Raw genomic sequence first — 18,953 nt, forward strand, 5'->3', positions numbered from 1 at the left:
TTAGAACCATCTGGTCATTTGCGACATGGTAAAACAGCACTGTTGACTGACAAGACTCCGGGGTCCTGTCTCAAGAGGGTTCAATATAGAGGGATCTCGATGGATTCGGCACCTAGCTCGGTTTTAATATTGGCCAGTTTCAGTTTTCTTTTTGGAGTAGGGTTGGGGACAACCAAGCTAACGCAAACCGACACACACCATGCAATGATGTGATATGAGTGAAATTTGCCCGGACACCTGCCAAGGGTTCCTGTATGTGCATGACTAGGTAGCTCCCAAGCCCTCGACCCTACACCATAGAGAAGGGGAAATCACTCTGAAAATATTCTTAAGGCCTTTTCTCAGCCAACACAGAGATCGAACACGGTACCTCCTAGTTACCTAGCCCTTTGGCTTTACTCACTCAGTCACCGTGATTCCCATAAATATTCACAGATCTCAAATCTCAGATCCAGGGAAAGGACGATCTAAGTCACATTTTTGTTTTTTCGCATAAAAGGCAAAACAGACTTTTGGACGAGAATGCTTGACGCGAATAGAACAACGAGTGGGTTTAATTACAACTTTAAAATGATGTTTAATACGAATCATAATTACCAGTACAACAACTGACTTCCACTTTTCAGCAAAATTAAGGTCAAATAAAGGGTACGATGGACGTATTTTTCCGGGAAGCCATTTTATAAGGGCCTTGTTTCGATGTGACTTGGTTCGTTTTTACCTGAAATTGATTTTTCCACAGAAAGATTATACAATTTGCTACCAGATGGCGCCATTAACTGGGGGTTCTTGAAAAAGTGACTTAGATCGTTCTTCCCCGGGGCTCTTCAAATATTAACAAAATATGATCAATTAATAAAGCCCATTATAAATTTAGTCAAAGTTTATTAAATGTATTTACATTGTGTTCTAATACAATTTCGCTCGACAGACTTGGAAATAAAAAATAAAAACAAAATCCCCGCAAAATGTAAGCAGATATACATGGACGCTTTACCATGGCAACGCGTAGGGCCAACCTGTGTTAGCTTATTACAATTAGCATAAAAAGCCAGGTATATAACATATTATCAAAAGTTATATTAAAAGTTTATTCTGCAGCTACTTCAGGAGGAATAAAAAGTTCTGGACCAACTTCACCAGATCCCTCAGGTGGTAAAAACACTTCTTTCTCTGTGGGCACTGGTTTTGACGTAGTAGCCAATGTCGTTGTCGTCATTGGATAATTTGACGTAGTACCCGATGTGGTTGTCGTCAATGGATAATTTGACGTAGTACCCAATGTCATTGTCGTCGTTGTATAATCTGCTGTACTACTCAGTAACGTTGTTGTCATACCAGCATCTGTAATTTGGACAGTGGTAGCCGGGTCTTCGGGTATTTTCATTGGTTTTTCAGTTGGTCGTTGAGGTTTCCCTATGATTTCCGGCCATTGTCCCGGTTTTTCGGATGGTTTTTCTGGCTCCTGATCGTTTTTTGTTATGTTTTTCATGGCTTCGTCACATAGTGAAGGGTATTTGATACAGCTAATTCTCAACTTATGCAAGACATATACTTGTGGCATTGGTCTGCCGATGGGTTTAACAAAGGTGTATTTATCTTGTTTGTAGACAAGTGGTATAAATGGCGCGTACTCATAGACAAACTCTTTAGTGGTCTGATACCACGATTTTCTCCCACCAAAAGCATTTATTGCAGACTGAATGAAATGGGACAGGGGATTAGTTGGACGTGTCCACCAAGATGACCAGTCGCGTGATGGTCTAGGAGGGGGATATCGATGGCGTATTGGTTTAAAAATAGACCATGGCTTATGAAGTTGGCTGCTGTGACCTGGTTTATCTTGCTCTCTGTCAGCATCAGGTTTATGCGGCCATCTTTGATAAGCGGGTTTATCGGGGTGTCTGACGTGATCAGGTTTAAGTGAAGTCGTTTCATGAGTCGGTTTAACAGGTTGTCTGTCGCGGTTGAAGATATTAGTATGGATGGAAAATCGACGGTGAGTATTACCATCCCCAGACGTCCAGTGATGGTACCAGGAAAATCTCTTGTCTTTGCCGTCACTACCTGGCCATCGATGGAACCAGGAAAAGCTCTTTTCTTTGCCGTCACTACCTGGTATTCGACGGGAATGGACAAGTCGTTTGCGCGTCCTACCGTAAGGTGTTGCTTTCTGTCGATGTCCACGTCTCCAATTACCCCCAAATATATGGCGCCTCAATCTAGTGAGTTTTTCATCTGGGGTTACTTGGTCAGACGAATGAAAATCTGGATCCGGTATCTTCACGTCTACCACTCGCCCTTCTTTCAGTGACGAATCTGTATATTTAAATCTCTTGGCACCAGATGTGTCCACATCTGAAATATATAAAACAATCAAGATAAGAAATAAAATGAAAATGACACGGGGTTTAACGATCTACTGTTCTGCTCCGAACAGGACAAATGGAAAACGGAGCATCACTGACAAGGGAGAACTTGGACAGGCGACCCTATATACTCCTTGTCACATACAACCGGTGAACTGAAACCACGCCAGTTGACTAAATGACAGATCTTATGATACAGCGCGCACGCACTAACCATTCGCCCCCCCCCCCCCCGCCCATATATCTCAAGGATTGCATTGGATTTAACTCAGATTAAAATACACACATGAATCTAATCAACCAGATTTGATTAATTCCATACACGCAACTCTAATTAACAATAGAGGGGTACAATAATTGACATGGTGATCATGTGATTAATAAGTAACCTTATATGGAATACATACATATTCATGTCATTAATAAGTAACCTTATATGGAATACATACATATTCATTAGACACTACAATTAGTATGAGGACTTTTTGCCCGTAAAGTGGCGCTAACTATTTCATCATGGTTAGGGGACGTGATTGTTAGCGAGATTGGCTAGGGTTAGGGAAACCATTAGAGCTAGGTCCAGGGTTAGGGTTGGGATTAGCGCTAGCCCTGTTCATATCTCGTGACTAAACTTATCAAATAGATCAACCATATGAACCCTTAATATATACCCCCACACCGCACAGTCTCGGTGTACAATTGTCTAATTGAGAAACAGAGAAAAACCCCATTAAAACTTGCGACTTATTGTTTATTAATAACTTAATATCTTCACCGTGTGGGCGCATTTTACGGGATCTCAATTCACAGGCCCACATGTGGAATGAATCCCGTTACAATCTCGTTGAGACGTTCGTGAACAGTTCAGGGGAGATCACTCTTTTAATCAGTCGGTCAACTGAACGACCTTTGACACGGCTTGGGAAACGATAACTTTGGCACAATTGTTATCGCTTTCTCAATTACTTCTGGGTTTCTGAAAGAGGGAAGTGTTTATTGTCGTCTCACGTGCCATAGTCCTATAACAGATGTAATATTTGAAGTATCTGTTCTTCCTCCACCATTATAAAATATTTAAGGGGGATTGAATGGCTTAATGGTTACGGTGTGCACGCTGTATCATAAAGTCTGTCTGTCATTTAGTCAACTGGCGTGGTTTCGATTCCCCGGTTATAAGTGACAAGGAGTAGGGTCGTCTGTCCAACCTCGTGGGTTTTCTCCGCCCCCTCCCCTCCCCATTGATAAAAAACCCTACGCGCAAGAAGATAATTGAAATAAAATTAAACCATATGTTAGTCCCGAAATGACCTAGTATGTGTCGAGTTGACGTTAAACCACATTCCTCGCTCTTCTACCCTTTTTAACCCGCCATTCTTATATGGGTGTGGGTGGGTGTGTGTGGGTGTGTGTGTGTGTGGGGGGGGGGGGGTATAGTGGTTTACCGTGTGCGCGTGAAATCACAAGGTATGTTATTGAGTCAATTGTTGAATGTGGCAAGGAGTAAGGTGGCCTGTCCAACCTCGTGGGTTTTCTCCGGGTCATCCGGTTTCCTCCCACTGCTAAAAACCCCTACACGCAAGCGAATTATTGAAATAAAATTAAACCATATGTTAGTCCCGAAATGACCTAGGATATTTTGAGTGGTAGTTAAACCCCATTCCTCACTCCCCTACCCTTTTTAACCCGCCATTCTTACACTGGGTGGGTGGGGGAGGGGTCTATAGTGGTTTTCCGTCTGCGCGTGAAATCACAAGGGTTGTCATTGAGCCAATTGGCGTGATTTCGAATATCTACTTGAATATGACAAGAAGTAGGATCGCCTGTTCAACCTCGTGGATTTTCTCCTGGTCCTCCGACTCCTCCCACAGCTAAAGACCCCTACGCACAAGCGAATTATTGAAGTAAAATTAAACCATATGTTAATCCCGAAATGGCCTTGTTTGTGTCGAGTGAACGTTAATTCTTTCGTTAACGCAGTCAGTGTAAAAACGTAGGGTGTTAACCCCCTTTTCATCCATTTCATTTCTATTTTTCTATGTAGGAGTCACCGTGGCTAAGTGGGTAAGACGCTGGCTTCGCGTGTTCGATACCTATATTGACCGAAAAACTTTATCGGGATTTTCTGGCGTGGTTTCCCCTTGTCAGTGATACAGGACGGAGGTTCTGACAACAACAGCTGTCTAGTCGTTCGGAAAATAAATGTACTCACCTATCACTACCAGAATGGCCACCAATAGTAAAATAGTAATAGAGGATGCCATCTTGTCGGATTTTAGCGAGAGTTTAAAACGCTAAAATACTATACCGTCGTGTCCATATCAACCACGTTCCCAGATACTGATATATTTAATACTAACAATGAATTATATAAAACTATTGATGACCTTGATGATGTCATCCGGCTTTCCTGTTAGCTCGTGAAGCGTCAGGAAAAGGGCGGGAAATAGTCGTCTGCACTTGAAAACAAATCGTTTAAAGTAACACATGCCTAACGAAACTGTAATTCTGGGCGGAGGTTGTTGTATGCTTGCCACTAGAATATCCATGCAGGACTGACAAGAAAATAGTATCTAGTTGTTCTGATGGGGCAAAAAGAACGATGTCTACAAGTAAACACATTATCGTAGGATTTGGGTGTAATGCCGCAATTTCAGCAAATTATACAAATAAAGCAAATCATAAGCTTAGAATCGAACATGCTTAAAACTGTAACATGATTCCAATGCAAGCTTTAACGCCACCTCCAGCATTAGATTCATTTCCAATATTAGCTTAAACCCCAGCATAAGCCTAAATCCCCCACATTAGCATAAACCCCAGCATTATAGCTTAAATCCCAACATAAGCGTTTACCTTGAACCCCCAACATTAGCTTAAATTGAAACATTAGTTTATATCCCAATATTAGCTAAAACTTTAGAGTTGACTTAAAATCTAACCTTAGCTTTCCGGTGTGGTTCCCGCTTGTCAGTGATGCAGGACGGAGGGCCTGACAAGGACAGCTGTCTAGTCCTTCGGATGAGACGAAAAACCGCATTCCCGTGTATATATTAGAATGCACCTAAAAGATCCCCTGGCAGTAAGAATTCGATATAAGAGTAGGCGATAGTGCCGCTGCCCGGGCAAACGTCCCTCTTCATTAGCCCAGTTCAGAGCAGAACAGTAAAACCTTAAACCCCATTTCATTTCATTTCATTTCTTTTAATTTTGTTTTAAAAAAGCATCCGTCACTTTAACGTACAATATATGAAAATAAGAAATTGTAAAATTTTGCTGTACTTTGATCTGACGATCACGTGCTTCATCAATGTAAGATTTTATCAAATAAATTGCGCATTAACATGATTATGATATATTATAATACCAATGAGACCAGTTTGCAGGATTTTCACTTTAATCAGCTTTTGATAATACAAAAATAAATGAATCCAACGATTTAAAAAAATGAATTAAAAAAAAAATCTACACGAAAATGTACACACACCGGTAAATAATGATGAAATGCAAACATAGATAATTATTATAAAAGGTTTCAAAACTTTGACTGGTTGAAAAGTACATGCCTTTCTTCTTTTTAGGTCTGAAACCATCAATGAGTCAATGCCAGCCAGAATAATCTGCGAACATTAATGAATTTTAAATCATAATACTAGCTAGATAAAATGCATACTAATTTATAAATTCAAAAAGTTTAAACTCCGGTAATATACTTGAATAACACCCACTTTTAGCTCTCTATAAGGTCACTTTTTGTAAACACACGTGTTTGTTGAAAGTCATCCAATTAGTCTTTTCAAATTGTTCCAATGGCATTTAGTAACTGAGCTGGACTATACAGGTCACAATTCTATGGAATACAATTACTGCTTATAAGGTACATGTAATTAAGGGGTATCTCTGGTTGGTCAGCATTAACTTAGTATTGTCCTGTCATATATTCATATTTTATCATTGCTTGATAATGACTAGAGAAGCCTAGTCGAAACGTCCCTCAGTAATAAGCAGTAATTGTATTCCATAGAATTGTGACCTGTATAGTCTTTTCAAGCGTTGTGTTTGTGGGTGATGTGAAGGTTTGACAGATTGTTTTATATAAATTAATAAAAACACTAAGACGTCTATTTAGTTCGGCTTACATGGACACACATTTCATATCCTACTACCACTTCTTAGCAGTTTTTGTTATTCCAGGTGAACATTCTCCACCCCTCAGATTTGTGAGAACATTTCATGTCCGAAAGTCAACCTTTAACTGAGATGCTTGACATGTTATGGTGCAGTGGCAGACGGTTTATTGCCAGTATCTGGTTGCCGCGAAACTCGAGGTATGAATAGTCTTTCTTCTATTTCCCCTGAACCATCTATATCATCGGGTAAAATAAACACTGGTCGCTGCGATGTTGATACAGGTTTATTTGTATCACTTGAGTTCAAAGATGCAGCTGAAGTTACTAGTTGCTCTGGTGAAGTAACGTGTGCGGTGATGGTTTCTAATGCTTCTGTTGTTACCGATGGAGCTGTCACTAGTTCTACCGACCAATCATTTAATGGTGCAGTTGTCACTGATACGCCTGATGAATCAGCCAATGTCACTGGTTGCTCTGAAGCATTATCTACTGCTACCGTTGTTGCAGGTTCCCCGGATGAATCAGCTGATGGTGATTCTGTACCAGTTAGTGTAGTTGGTACCACTAGTTCATCGACCGAATCATCTAATGTGGATGTCTTCACTGGTTCCTCGGATGAAGTAACTGCAACTGCGACTGTCGTCACCGGTTCCTCGGATGAATCGGGTAATTCGGTTGGCGACACGGGTTCCTTGGATGAATCAGTTAATGTTGTGAGTGTGTCGGGTTCCTCTGATGATTCATCAAACGCTGTTGTTACCCTGGGTTGTTCTGTGTCTGTCGTAATTGGTTCCACTGAGGACTCGGCTGAGGTGGCCATTGGTTCTTCCGAAGAAGCAACTGCAACTGCTGTTGTCGTAACATGTTCCGCTGATGAATCAGCTAATGTCGTTGGTATCAGTGGTTCCGTGGATGAATCAGCTAAAGTTGATAGTGTCAAGGGTTCCTCTGATGATTCATCTAGTGCTGTTGTTGCCAGCGTTTCCGCAGCAGTTGTAACTGGTTCCACTAATGAGTCAGTTGCTGGCTCCTCTGATGATGTAACTGGCGTTGCTGCAGTTGCAGTTGTAATTGATGTCGTTGCTGAATCGTCTAATATTGATGTTGTCACAGATGAATATGTTGACTTCACTGGCAACACTGTTGACTCCTCTGGTGAAAAATTTGGGTTTGTTGTTATCGGTGAGTTTTGTGGCTTCGTAAATGGTTCTGATTCGTTTTCTCTAGTAGGTGTACCTGTAAATGTATTTGGTCGAATTTCTTCAATTTTAGTTACATCTGTGACGTTTGCCTTCTGCTCTGGTAGTGTGTACGGTGCCCTGGTAGATGTAGCTTCCTGTGACGTTATGTTCGCCATCGCTTTGTCGCAGACTGGTCGATATGCGAAACAACATCTTCTTAGAGAACGTAAAATATTTCGGGGAGGAACCGGTCGATTTTCAGGTTTAATGAATACATATCTCTTTCTACGATAGACCAGTGGTATAAACACAGCGTACCTGTAAACGAAGGATACGAAATTCTCAGTTACAAGTTTATCCGTCACGGGATCTCTTGGTGGTTGTGTAGGCTTTGGTGTGGGAGTTGTTGTTGTGACTAGGGTAGTAGTGGTCGTGGCCGTTGTTGTTGTAGGAGTTACAGTTGTTGTTGTTGCAGGTGTTGATGTCGTAGTAGGGGTTGGAGTGGTTGTTGGTTGTGGTGTTGTAAAAGGTTTTGGTGTTTCAACTGGTGTGTTGGAAGCCTGTCCGGGAGGAGATTTAGTCGGTCTCAGACTTACCATAGCCTCATCACATAACGTATTATATCTAGAACAGCATTTCTTCAAATTGTTTAAAATAGGTTGCGATGGTTTGGGGCGGTTGTAGGGTTGAATATACACGTACCTGCTCCGACCATAAACTAACGGTATAAAAGGGGCGTATTTATATACAAAGGTATGGATAGCGCGAGGTACGTATTGTCTTCTTCCTCTGTAACTTGTGTAAACGTAACGAGACAATGGTCGCGGTGTTGGTCGGGGAACTGGGTAGTATGGTCTGTATCGGGGGACCCTGGGACGATATGACCATCTTCGTCCGCCAGATGGTCGGTTGTAATTGTAGCGTATTCGGTACTTTCCGTCACTGCCTTGACTAATTGAACCCGAAGGGACATATTTCTTAAATCGTGCCATGAGATCGGAGAGACTGGATTTAGATGGGACGCTTCGGGACATTTGTAAAGATCTGCTGTTCTGGATTTGTGATTTGGGATCGATGTGACCTGGTTCACGCGGTTTTATCGGTCGTCTGTATAACATGTAAGGCCGTGACGTCACATATGATCTGGGCACGTGGTTTGGGGAATCTCGCTGTAGACTATTAATATTCATTTTATGTTCGTCAGTTGATTCCTGGGTTCCTGCTTCTGGTGATTTAATGTTATTCTGACGTAGTCTAGATAAACGGCGAGATCTGAGTCTTCTATACTGTTTTAATATTTCTGCTATAGTTTTGGAGTTTGTTCTGTTGCCTGTGTTGGAAGGCAAAGTCGAATGTTTAAAGTCTAATACTGTGGAATTTGTTTCGGGTCTAAGAGTAGAATTCGTTTGCGTTTCGGATGTTTCTGTTTCGTTTTTAGAAACTTTATTTTTTGATTTTCGTTTAGTCTTTCGTGATTTACGTCGACGTTTTGACTTGGAGCGGTTACGACGCCGTGATTTCTTATCTGTATTTCCAGAGCGATCACGTCGACGTGATCTATTTTTAGAATTTTTGGAACGTCGTAATTTCTTAGAAGTTTTGCGTCGGCGTCGAGATTTTCTACGTAATCTACGTTGCCTGCGTCTTGAATTTTTAATAGATGTCCGTCGATGTTTATGTTTCGTGGCGGAATCCATGGAAGAATTATTATATAAAATAGTCGGTATATTTTGATCAGCCACGGCATGGATATAAGGTGACTCTGCGTGTTGATTGGTTGATAATATATCAGTTTTAAATGGACGATGTTCAGGAGATGGTGACGTAGTCGGATCAGGTTGTATGTCATGTTTTAAACCATATGTCCGGCGTCGATGTTCCTGCTGATGACCTTCGGGAACTGATAGACCACACACATCTACAAAGAAAAAAGAAGAAAACCATAGTATAAATATATTTAGTAAGAAAAGAAATGAAATGGGGTTTAACGTCCTTCCTATTGTTCTGCACCGACTTAGCTAATGAAGACAGGTATGGCCCATACAATCTGCTACGATGGGCGATATACCCGGACAGCGGCGCTACGGCCTATTTTGTTTTCGTATTCCAACTGTCAAGGGTTCTATTACGTGCACGCCAATTTGTATACAGGGCCCAAGTTTTTCGTCCATGCGAACGTCTAGACACTGTTTGTTGCTAGGCCCTCCGTTCTGCACCACTGACAAGGTGAATCTCCGTCCTGCACCACTGACAAGGTGAATCTCCGTCCTGTATCACTGACAAGGTGAATCTCCGTCCTGTATCACTGACAAGGTGAATCTCCGTCCTGTATCACTGACAAGATGAATCTCCGTCCTGCACCACTGACAAGGTGAATCTCCGTCCTGTATCACTGACAAGGTGAAACTCCGTCCTGCATCACTGACAAGGTGAATCTCCGTCCTGCACCACTGACAAGGTGAATCTCCGTCCTGCACCACTGACAAGGTGAATCCATGCTGACAAATCCCGGAGAACTGTCTCGGTTCACACCTGGATTAAACCCGAGATCTCGTCGTTAGTGAGCCAGCCCCCCCCCCCCACACACACACCTTATGAAATATTGGCCCCTATAGAACTTTTTCGGATTCTATTATATAGAAGGCTGTAGAATACTACAAGAAAACAAACTAATCTGTAGTTTTATTTCACATGAAATTAGAATCGAAATAATTTACTGCAGTTTTGTATAGGGCGGTAGTTGAGGTTTTTTTCTAAGTGTAATTTCTTATAGAGAGAGAGAGAGAGAGAAATGGGGTGTAACGTCCACTCGACACAAACTAGGTCATTTCGGCACTAACACATGGTTAAGTTTTATTTCAATAATTCGCTTGCGCGTAGGGGTCTTTAACAGTGGGAGGAAACCCGACGACCCGGAGAAAACCCACGAGGTTGAACATGCGACCCCACTCCTTGTCACGTACAACCGGGGAATCAAAACCCCGCCAATTGACTCAATGACAGACCGTATGATACAGCGCGCACGTACTAACCACTCGGCCATACATCCCCCCCCCCGTCATTTCGTATAGGATTCTATAGATTACTGTAAGTCACTATAGAAAATAAAATTAACCTATAGATTCATTATTAGTGCTACTATATAATTGGTGGTAAAAACAAGTTTTTTTTATAGATTTGGTGGTATTCTCAAGTCAGTTGTGTAATCTATGGCGGCTGATTGGTATCATGTCGTGATGTCGTAGTGTCGTCATTCATATGGTGACAACCAGACAACCCGACATCACGACATTTTAACCCGACACCACGACATCACGACATTCTAACCCGACAATACGACATTTTTACCCGACACCACGAGATTAAAAAGGCAACAACCCGACAACCCGACATCACGACATGTTAACTCGACACCACAACAACCCGACAACTCGACATTCGGGCTATTGAAGATATACATACGCTAAGCAGAATGCTATCGGAAATTTTCAATAAACCATGGCATTTCTTCATCGAAATTAAACTGTGAAGGATTCTATTATGTGCTTGCCAATGTGTACACAGGAGCTTGATTTTTGTCCCAGCTACACAACTAGACACTGTTTTTGCCAGTCCCTTTGTCCTGCACTACCGATATGGAGAAACCACTCTGCAAAATCCATGGGAACTTTCTTGATCAACACCAGAATCAGTGTACATAATCATAGTATTGAGAGGAATATGGCCGATAAACCGACACCAGGATAAACTCGTCATCACGTCGTGGTGTCGGGCGAAAATGTCGTATTGTCGGCTTAAAATGTCGTGATGGCGGGTTATGGGGGTGTCGTGGTGTCGGGTTAAAATATCGCGACGTTGGGTTGTCAGGTTGTCGCCTTACGAAGGGCGACACCACAACATCACGACATGATACCAATTAGCCACCATAGTAATCATATATTTTTATATGATATTCTATAGAAAACTATAGGAAAATATTTTATTCTATAGATTTTGTGGCGAATCATAACATTTTTATTTCTATGGATACGTGAATCATGCCAGGGAGAATTTTGCCAATATGGCGCCTGCTGTTGTTAGAAGTCCCACTGCCAATTTATTTTTAAATGCGCTACCAATGCATACACGAAACTTCGTATTTACGTCCCATCCCTGGGGGTTGGGGGTGTCTAGTGGTGAAATAAAGAAATAAAATGGGCGCGTGAAATCATAAGCTCTGCCAATGAGTCAAGTGTCGTGGTTTCCATTCTCCCACTTGTACGTGACAAGGAGAAGGGTCGCCTGTCCAACCTCATGGTTTGTCGCCGGGTTCCCCGATTCCCCCCCCCCCATTGCTACAAAAACCTATGCACAATCGAATCATTGAAATAATATTGAATCATATGTTAGTCCTGAAATGGCCTCTCACGTTCCATACCACACCCGATATTAACCAGGATGTAGAATATAATAGCTTGCTATGACTAGAGAATTCTTGTCGACGAGTCTCTCAGTAATAGAGAGATAGAAAGAAATGGGGTTTAACGTCCACTCGACACAACTAGGTCATTTCGGGACTAACATATGGTTTAATTTTATTTCAATAATTCGCTTGCGCATAGGGGTTTTTAGCAGTGGGAGGAAACCGGACGACCCGGAGAAAACCCACGAGGTTGGACAAGCGACCCTACTCCTTGTCACGTACAACCGGGGATTCGAAACCACGCCAGTCGACTCAATGACAGACTTTATGATACAGCGCGCGCACGCTAACCATTCAGCCATCCAACCCACCCTCTCAGTAATAATCAGTTAAATTACTAAAGGGGGGCACGGTGGCTAAGTGGGTAAGACGTTGGCTCGCTAGCCTGGAGGTCAGATGTTCGATCCCTGAATTGGCCAAAAAAGTTCATCCAGATTTTTCGGCGTGGTTCCCTCTTGTCAGTGATGCAGGACGGAGGGCCTGACAAGGACAGCTGTCTAGTCGTTCGGATGGGACAAAAAACCGAGGTCCCGTGTACACATTGGCGTGCACGTAAAAGATCCCTTGACAGTTGGGATTCGATATAAGAGTTAGCCGTAGTGCCACTTTCCGGGAAAAATTTCCCTCATAGCACACTGTATGGCGTATGCCCGTCTTCATTAGCCCAGTTCGGAGCAAAACAGTAGGACGTTAAACCCCATTTCATTTTTCATTTTATTTCATTTCTTAGATTAAAGGACAATATGTGATAGAACTGGTTAAAATATAATTTTAAGACAGAAATCATTGCTACGATATATGCGTTATGAAGATTTCAAGAAACGGAATAGCAGATCAAGTGAATGGATTCACTACGCTGTAGGTCCCGGACCTGTAATGGCCAGTTTAGAGCTGGATCATGCAAACAGTGCGGGTGGGTAATATCGAATGGTTTAACATGTGTGCTATATATCATAAAGTATGCCTCTCCCCCCCCCCCACACACACACACCACACACCTACACGCGTACCACGCGCAAGCGAAGTTTTGAAATGGCAACTGCAATGTGTTAATCCCGAAATGAGATTGCTCAATGATTTTGTAGTGTAAGGTGAATCGACTCATCTAATGAAGATAGCAAAAGCAAAAATACCGAACAGTAATGAACCATTTGTGTACCAATTTTTTAATTCTACTCTGCGAGAGATTAACAACTGTTCAAATACCAGAGATTTTGATGTCCAATCACATGCAATCGTCTGGTTTTCTATCCAAGATTTGTACGTCACTCCGATCTCCCCGTTATAATATCAATACACTAGTTTGTGCCCCTCTCTCTCCCCTCTCTCTCTCTCTCTCTCTCTCGGAGATAGACAAGACTAACGAGGAACAGAATAAATATTTAAATGCTTACCGTTCAATAAGATTCCGAATAAAATTAAAGTAACAAAACCTAAATCCATCCTTATTTAGGCCGATGAATATCTTCCTATCTCTTAACTCGAGCTAAGTTTTATTCCTCATCTTGACAAACCATAACTCGGACAAACCACAATGTTATCTTTCTACTTTTATATGCAACTTATTCCGCCTTGGTGATGTCAACTTGTAAAGTTTTATTCGAAGGGCGGGAGAATGTCATTCCGTGATAAAATGTCCTTGAAGCCAATCCCGTCTTACAATAATAATAATATTATAATAATTGTATACACATGGTGTTTCACGTTATGGTAAAAACAAGTTCTACTCTTCAAAGACTTTTTAATGCCAGACCAGGACAGGGAGATACATCAAGACCGTTTTCCACGTCGAAGGTTCGGAAATGAAATGAAATGAAATAAAATAGGGTTTAATGTCCTATTGTTCTGCTCCGAACTGTGCTAATGAAGACGGGCATGCGTCATACAGCGTGAGGGAAATTTTGCCAGGACAGCGGCACTACGACCTACTCTTACATCAAATTCCAACTTCCAAGGGATCTTTAACGTGCACCCAAATATGTCCACGGGAGCTCGGTTTTTCGACCGACTACACGTTGTCCTGTGCCAGGCCCTATGTCCTGAGAATGTGCAACCACGCCGGAAAATCCCGCTGAACTTTCTCGGCTAAGGCAGAGATCGAACATAGGACCTCCGGGCTAGCGAGCCAACGCCTTTCTCATCGAGCCACCATGGCCTCGATTCGGTTAAGCCAATGAAATCGAAACACGGTGAGAGCCGAGAAGATTTGTCAGGGCTAACGCCTGTGTAACGCCCGAAAGATTGATAGATATGGGCTTAGTCGTTTAGGAGAAAACCCGAATGGCCCATCTCCACACCAGGAGTACCGGCCAAAGTTTCGATACAAGATCCCTTGGCAGTTGGAATTCGATATAAGAGTAGGCCGTATCGCCGCTGTCCGGGCAAAATTTCCCTCATAGCACACTGTATGGCGTATGCCCGTCTTCATTAGCCCAGTTTAGGAGCAGAACAGTAGGACGTTAAACCCCATTTCATTTCATTTCATTTCTCTTGACCAAAATGTGACACGATGTTTCCGGCTTTCTTCTCGTCCCATTCTATCGACTAGACACCCTTCCTTACCAGCTCCTCCCTTGAGAAGGGGAACTTGCTCAGCCAACCACTAGACTACTCCCGGGACCTCCTGCATACTAAACTTAGACTCTCTGTCTACAGTTAGCTCCGTTTGAGAACAGACACTAAGCTATTTGACCGACATTTTAAGTCCTAAATCGACGATTTTAGTCCAAAACTCTAAGTTGACTTGGATAATTTTTAGAAATATTTATTCCGCTTCAATTTAATTTAAGTTTATTTAGTCTTGGTGTTTATGGCAGATATGAACTGAGTAGAACCACGTAACAAAATAGTATACTAATGTTTGGATATGGCGGCCATTTAGGGCAGAGATCTATACTCGAAGTAGATATATGTCTGTGTGCAGAATGGACCACTTGGTTAGTGTGCCACCGACAGATCCCCATTTTACAGAATGAATACAAACATATTATAATATATCGTAATATAACTTGTAATGATGGTTGGTCTTTATAATATAACTTGTAATAATGGTTGGTCTTTATATTAAAATATACGGTAATATAACTTGTAATGATGGTTGGTCTTTATAATATAACTTTTAATAATGGTTGGTCTTTATATTAAAATATACTGTAATATAACTTGTAATGATGGCTAGTCTTTATAACGTAATATAACTTGTAATGACTGTTGGTCTTTATATCAAAATAGACCGCAGTATAACATATTAGCCCAGTCGGAGCAGAACAGTAGGACGTTAAACCCATTTCATTTCATTTGTATGTGGTACTAGTATTTTCTAGTTTGTATTTTGAAGAGTGTTGAATTTGTTTTGTTTTTACAAAAGACATTGTAAAGGTCACCTACTCCTACATCATTAGTATGATCTACATTATATTGCTGATAACAAACACGTGGACGTTTAAAGAAACACGCTATCAAATCATGGTATATTGTGTTTTAGATTTATTAGAATAGTTGGGACAGGCCGATTGATCCAATACTGGGGGGTGGGTGATGACGAATGGGTTAATGTGTGCGCGTTAGATCATACGGTCTGTTATTGAGTCGAGTGGTGTGGTTTTGATTAGGGTCAAGGAGTAGGGTCGCCTGTCATTGAGTCAAGTGCTGTGGTTTTGATTCCCTACTTGTACGTGACATGAAGAAGGGTCACCTATGCAAAATCGTGGGTTTCCTCCGACGGACGTTAAACTCTCACATGCTACCCTATTATTGTGCATTAGGTAGGATACCCGCCTTCGCCCGTGTCCCAAATTGAACAGAATCATGGCCCAAAACATTCACGAGGGCCATGCTGATTAATTTAATACCACGTATGTGGGGATGGATCGCGGCCACGAAGCCTGATGGGCGAACATACATGTACATACACAACGACATCTTTGATTTTATTTATATATACTCTTCAAAAATAGTAGGTGATATTGAAATGCAAATACCTCTGCAGGTTGTGATATGATAAATAGTCATGCACACTTGACATGCTTTGAGAGTATGAAGAAGATATCGCTCCAACAGAACCACTGAGCTGCACATGCGACACGCAATAGCGCCATACACGTGAGAGGGGTTCATTATCAAATTTGACACTTCCAAGCAAGGGTTGATGAATATCCAAACAAGGGTTGATGAATATCTCCTACTTTTTTTGAAGAGTATAGATAGATAACCAATCGGATTAAAATACAAATCTATATTTCATTTCGTTTTTTGTTTATACTTTCGATGTCGTACACTGACCGGTTGCAGTAAAAGGTCGCGTCAGACGTCGTACGAACGGCTTTTGACCCTATAACGTCAGACATTGATTAATCAATCAGCATTGACGTTTCTAGTGGTTTACCCACAGTTACGTGCATCGCACGCCAAGAAGTCGCCGTAACAGATGGTTTCATTGACTAATCCCTCACGTTATCCAGAACGCAGGGGAAATAACAACTCTTCCAGATCCTAGAGTAGTAAAGACAAGTAAAATGAAATTTTGAACTATAAAAAACGAAACGAAATAGGATCAGTGTTTTAATCAGATTGATAGATAACCGACAGAATACTTCAATTAATGGGTTAATTCTCGGAATCCTACAAAAAGGGTTGTTAACAGTATAGTGTTAGTATTGGGTAGTAAATCGTCCTGTCATAATAGAATTATTGAAATACAATTTCACCATATCTTAGTCTCGGTATGATTTGATTTGTGTTGTGTTGTGTGAACCCATTCAAAGATGGCGCTGACGGATATAGGGCATTTTACATTACGTCACGCGCCTTTCATACCCCCACACCTACCCCACCCACATATGTATTACTTTTTAGATTCAGAGAGAGAAAGAGAGAGAAATGGGTTTTAACGTCTCCTTGACACAAACTAGGTCATTTCGAAACTAACATATGGTTCAATTTTATTGCATTAATTCGCTTGCGCGTAGGGTCTTTAGCAGTGAGAGAAAACCGAAGGACCCGGAAAAAACCCACGAGGTTGGACATGCGACTTTTAGATACACCGGTCTTTATTGGCCCAATCGGAGCAGAACAGTTGGACGTTAAACCACATTTCATTTCATTCATTTTTGTTGATACACCCCCTTTAACAATTACCAAGCAACTAGATTCGACATAACAGAGTACCACAGTAATAATACAAATAATACAAGCGCCATTCCGTCTGACTGTAAATATTAAACAAACATCAACCTCTTTTTAAACTTTTAAATTTCAGTAATGTGCTGCCCACGATTATTGGCACATATTACTCTATTAGTTGTCAATGAAAAGGGTGGGGATGTGGATGGGGTGGGGGTCGAATGGATAGCGTGTGCGCCCTGTATCTCAAGATCTGTCATTGAGCCAGCTGGCGTGGTTTCGATTCCCCGGTTATACGTGACAAGGAGTAAGATCGCCTGTCCAACTCTGTGGGTTTTCTCTGGGTCCCCCGGTTTCGTTCCACTGTTAAAGACCCCTGTGCGCAAGCGAATTTTTGAAATAAAATTGAACCATATGTTGGTCCCGAAATGACCTAGTTTGTGTCGAGTGGACGTTAAACCCCATTTCTTTCTCTCCCTCCCTCTCTCTCTCTCTCTCTCTCTCGTTGTAAATGAATTAGGCTGGTACGATTCCTGGCACAAATATAAATTGGAAGGGTGAAATACCAGAGAAAAGAAATCAAATGAAATGGGGTTTAATGTGCATCACCCGGCCCCGACGTGGTGTGAACGTAAAACAACTGTCCGGACAAAATGGGTCCCATAACTCATTGCATGACTTATGGGTTAGGTCTAAATATCAAGTCCAACTGCAGATTTCACTAATGGTCCCTGGATATAAACAGGGCCTGCGCTAGCCCTAACCCAAACCCTGACGCACAATCTGCTGCTGGCCTTAATATTTAGACATGGCCTGGATAACAAGTTTAATGAGCCAGTGTCTTTCTCACTGAGTGTTCTGTTCCGTCTGGGCTAATAAGGACGGGCATAGGGACTACTCTTATATCGAATTTCAGCTAACCGGGGATCTTTTACGTGCAAGCCAATGTGTACCCGGGGCCTCGATATTTCGTCACCACACTACGTTTAACACACAGCTAAAATTTTCTATTATTTGATAAAATAATAAAACAAAAGCCCCTTTAAAATGTTTTATATTTATATAACCTTATACACATGCTGGCCAAGTCCGATACCACCCCTGACGTCATAATAACCCTATGAACCCGGAACAAATACACGTCACTAGAACAGCTGGTAACATGTGGGCTATAATGTCATCTTTGGTATCGCATTCTATTCTGCAAGAAATCAGGTTCCAATTAAGAACACATTTCTACGTGTCAATACTATCTGGATTTAATCTGTAGCGTAGGTACAGAGGATGGTGTAAAATTTGCTCCCGGAACTATCAATGACAAATGACCGAGAATAAATTTTATCTTATATTTTGTATAAAGGTACCCCAAACCCCACGCAATTTCAATTTCCTTTTGACCGACAATATATAGTGCCTTATAATTTGCCTAAAGGTGCACCGCCACACCCCACCCAATAAGAGAATTTATGAGACCAAGTTTTTTTCCAGAAAAGTAATGTCAATCTCATTAAAACACAGATCCTATTTCGTTTCGTGTTTTATAGTACAAAATTTCGTTTTATTTGTCTTCACTACACTAGGATCTGGAAGAGTTGTTATATAAGCCGCGGTCTGGTTAATGTGAGGGAAAAGCCAATGAAGCGGTCTGTTACGGCGAGTTCTTAGCGTGCTCTGCATGGAGCAGTGGGTAAAC

General features: G+C 41.6%; 1 protein-coding gene across 1 annotated transcript; it reads right to left on the bottom strand.

Annotated features, from left to right (window-relative positions):
* Positions 1-865: 865 nt before the first annotated feature.
* LOC126824934 (uncharacterized) lies at positions 866-4,736 on the bottom strand. The gene is made up of 2 exons (XM_050554387.2): positions 4,579-4,736; positions 866-2,358 (listed from the first exon to the last, which is right to left on the bottom strand). The coding sequence occupies exons 1-2, from the start codon at positions 4,628-4,630 to the stop codon at positions 1,091-1,093; spliced, it is 1,320 nt and encodes a 439-aa protein (XP_050410344.2). The 5' UTR covers positions 4,631-4,736; the 3' UTR covers positions 866-1,090.
* Positions 4,737-18,953: the final 14,217 nt, after the last annotated feature.

Source organism: Patella vulgata, chromosome 6 (genome assembly GCF_932274485.2).
Source record: "Patella vulgata chromosome 6, xgPatVulg1.2, whole genome shotgun sequence".
Taxonomy (NCBI): Eukaryota; Metazoa; Mollusca; class Gastropoda; family Patellidae; genus Patella; species Patella vulgata.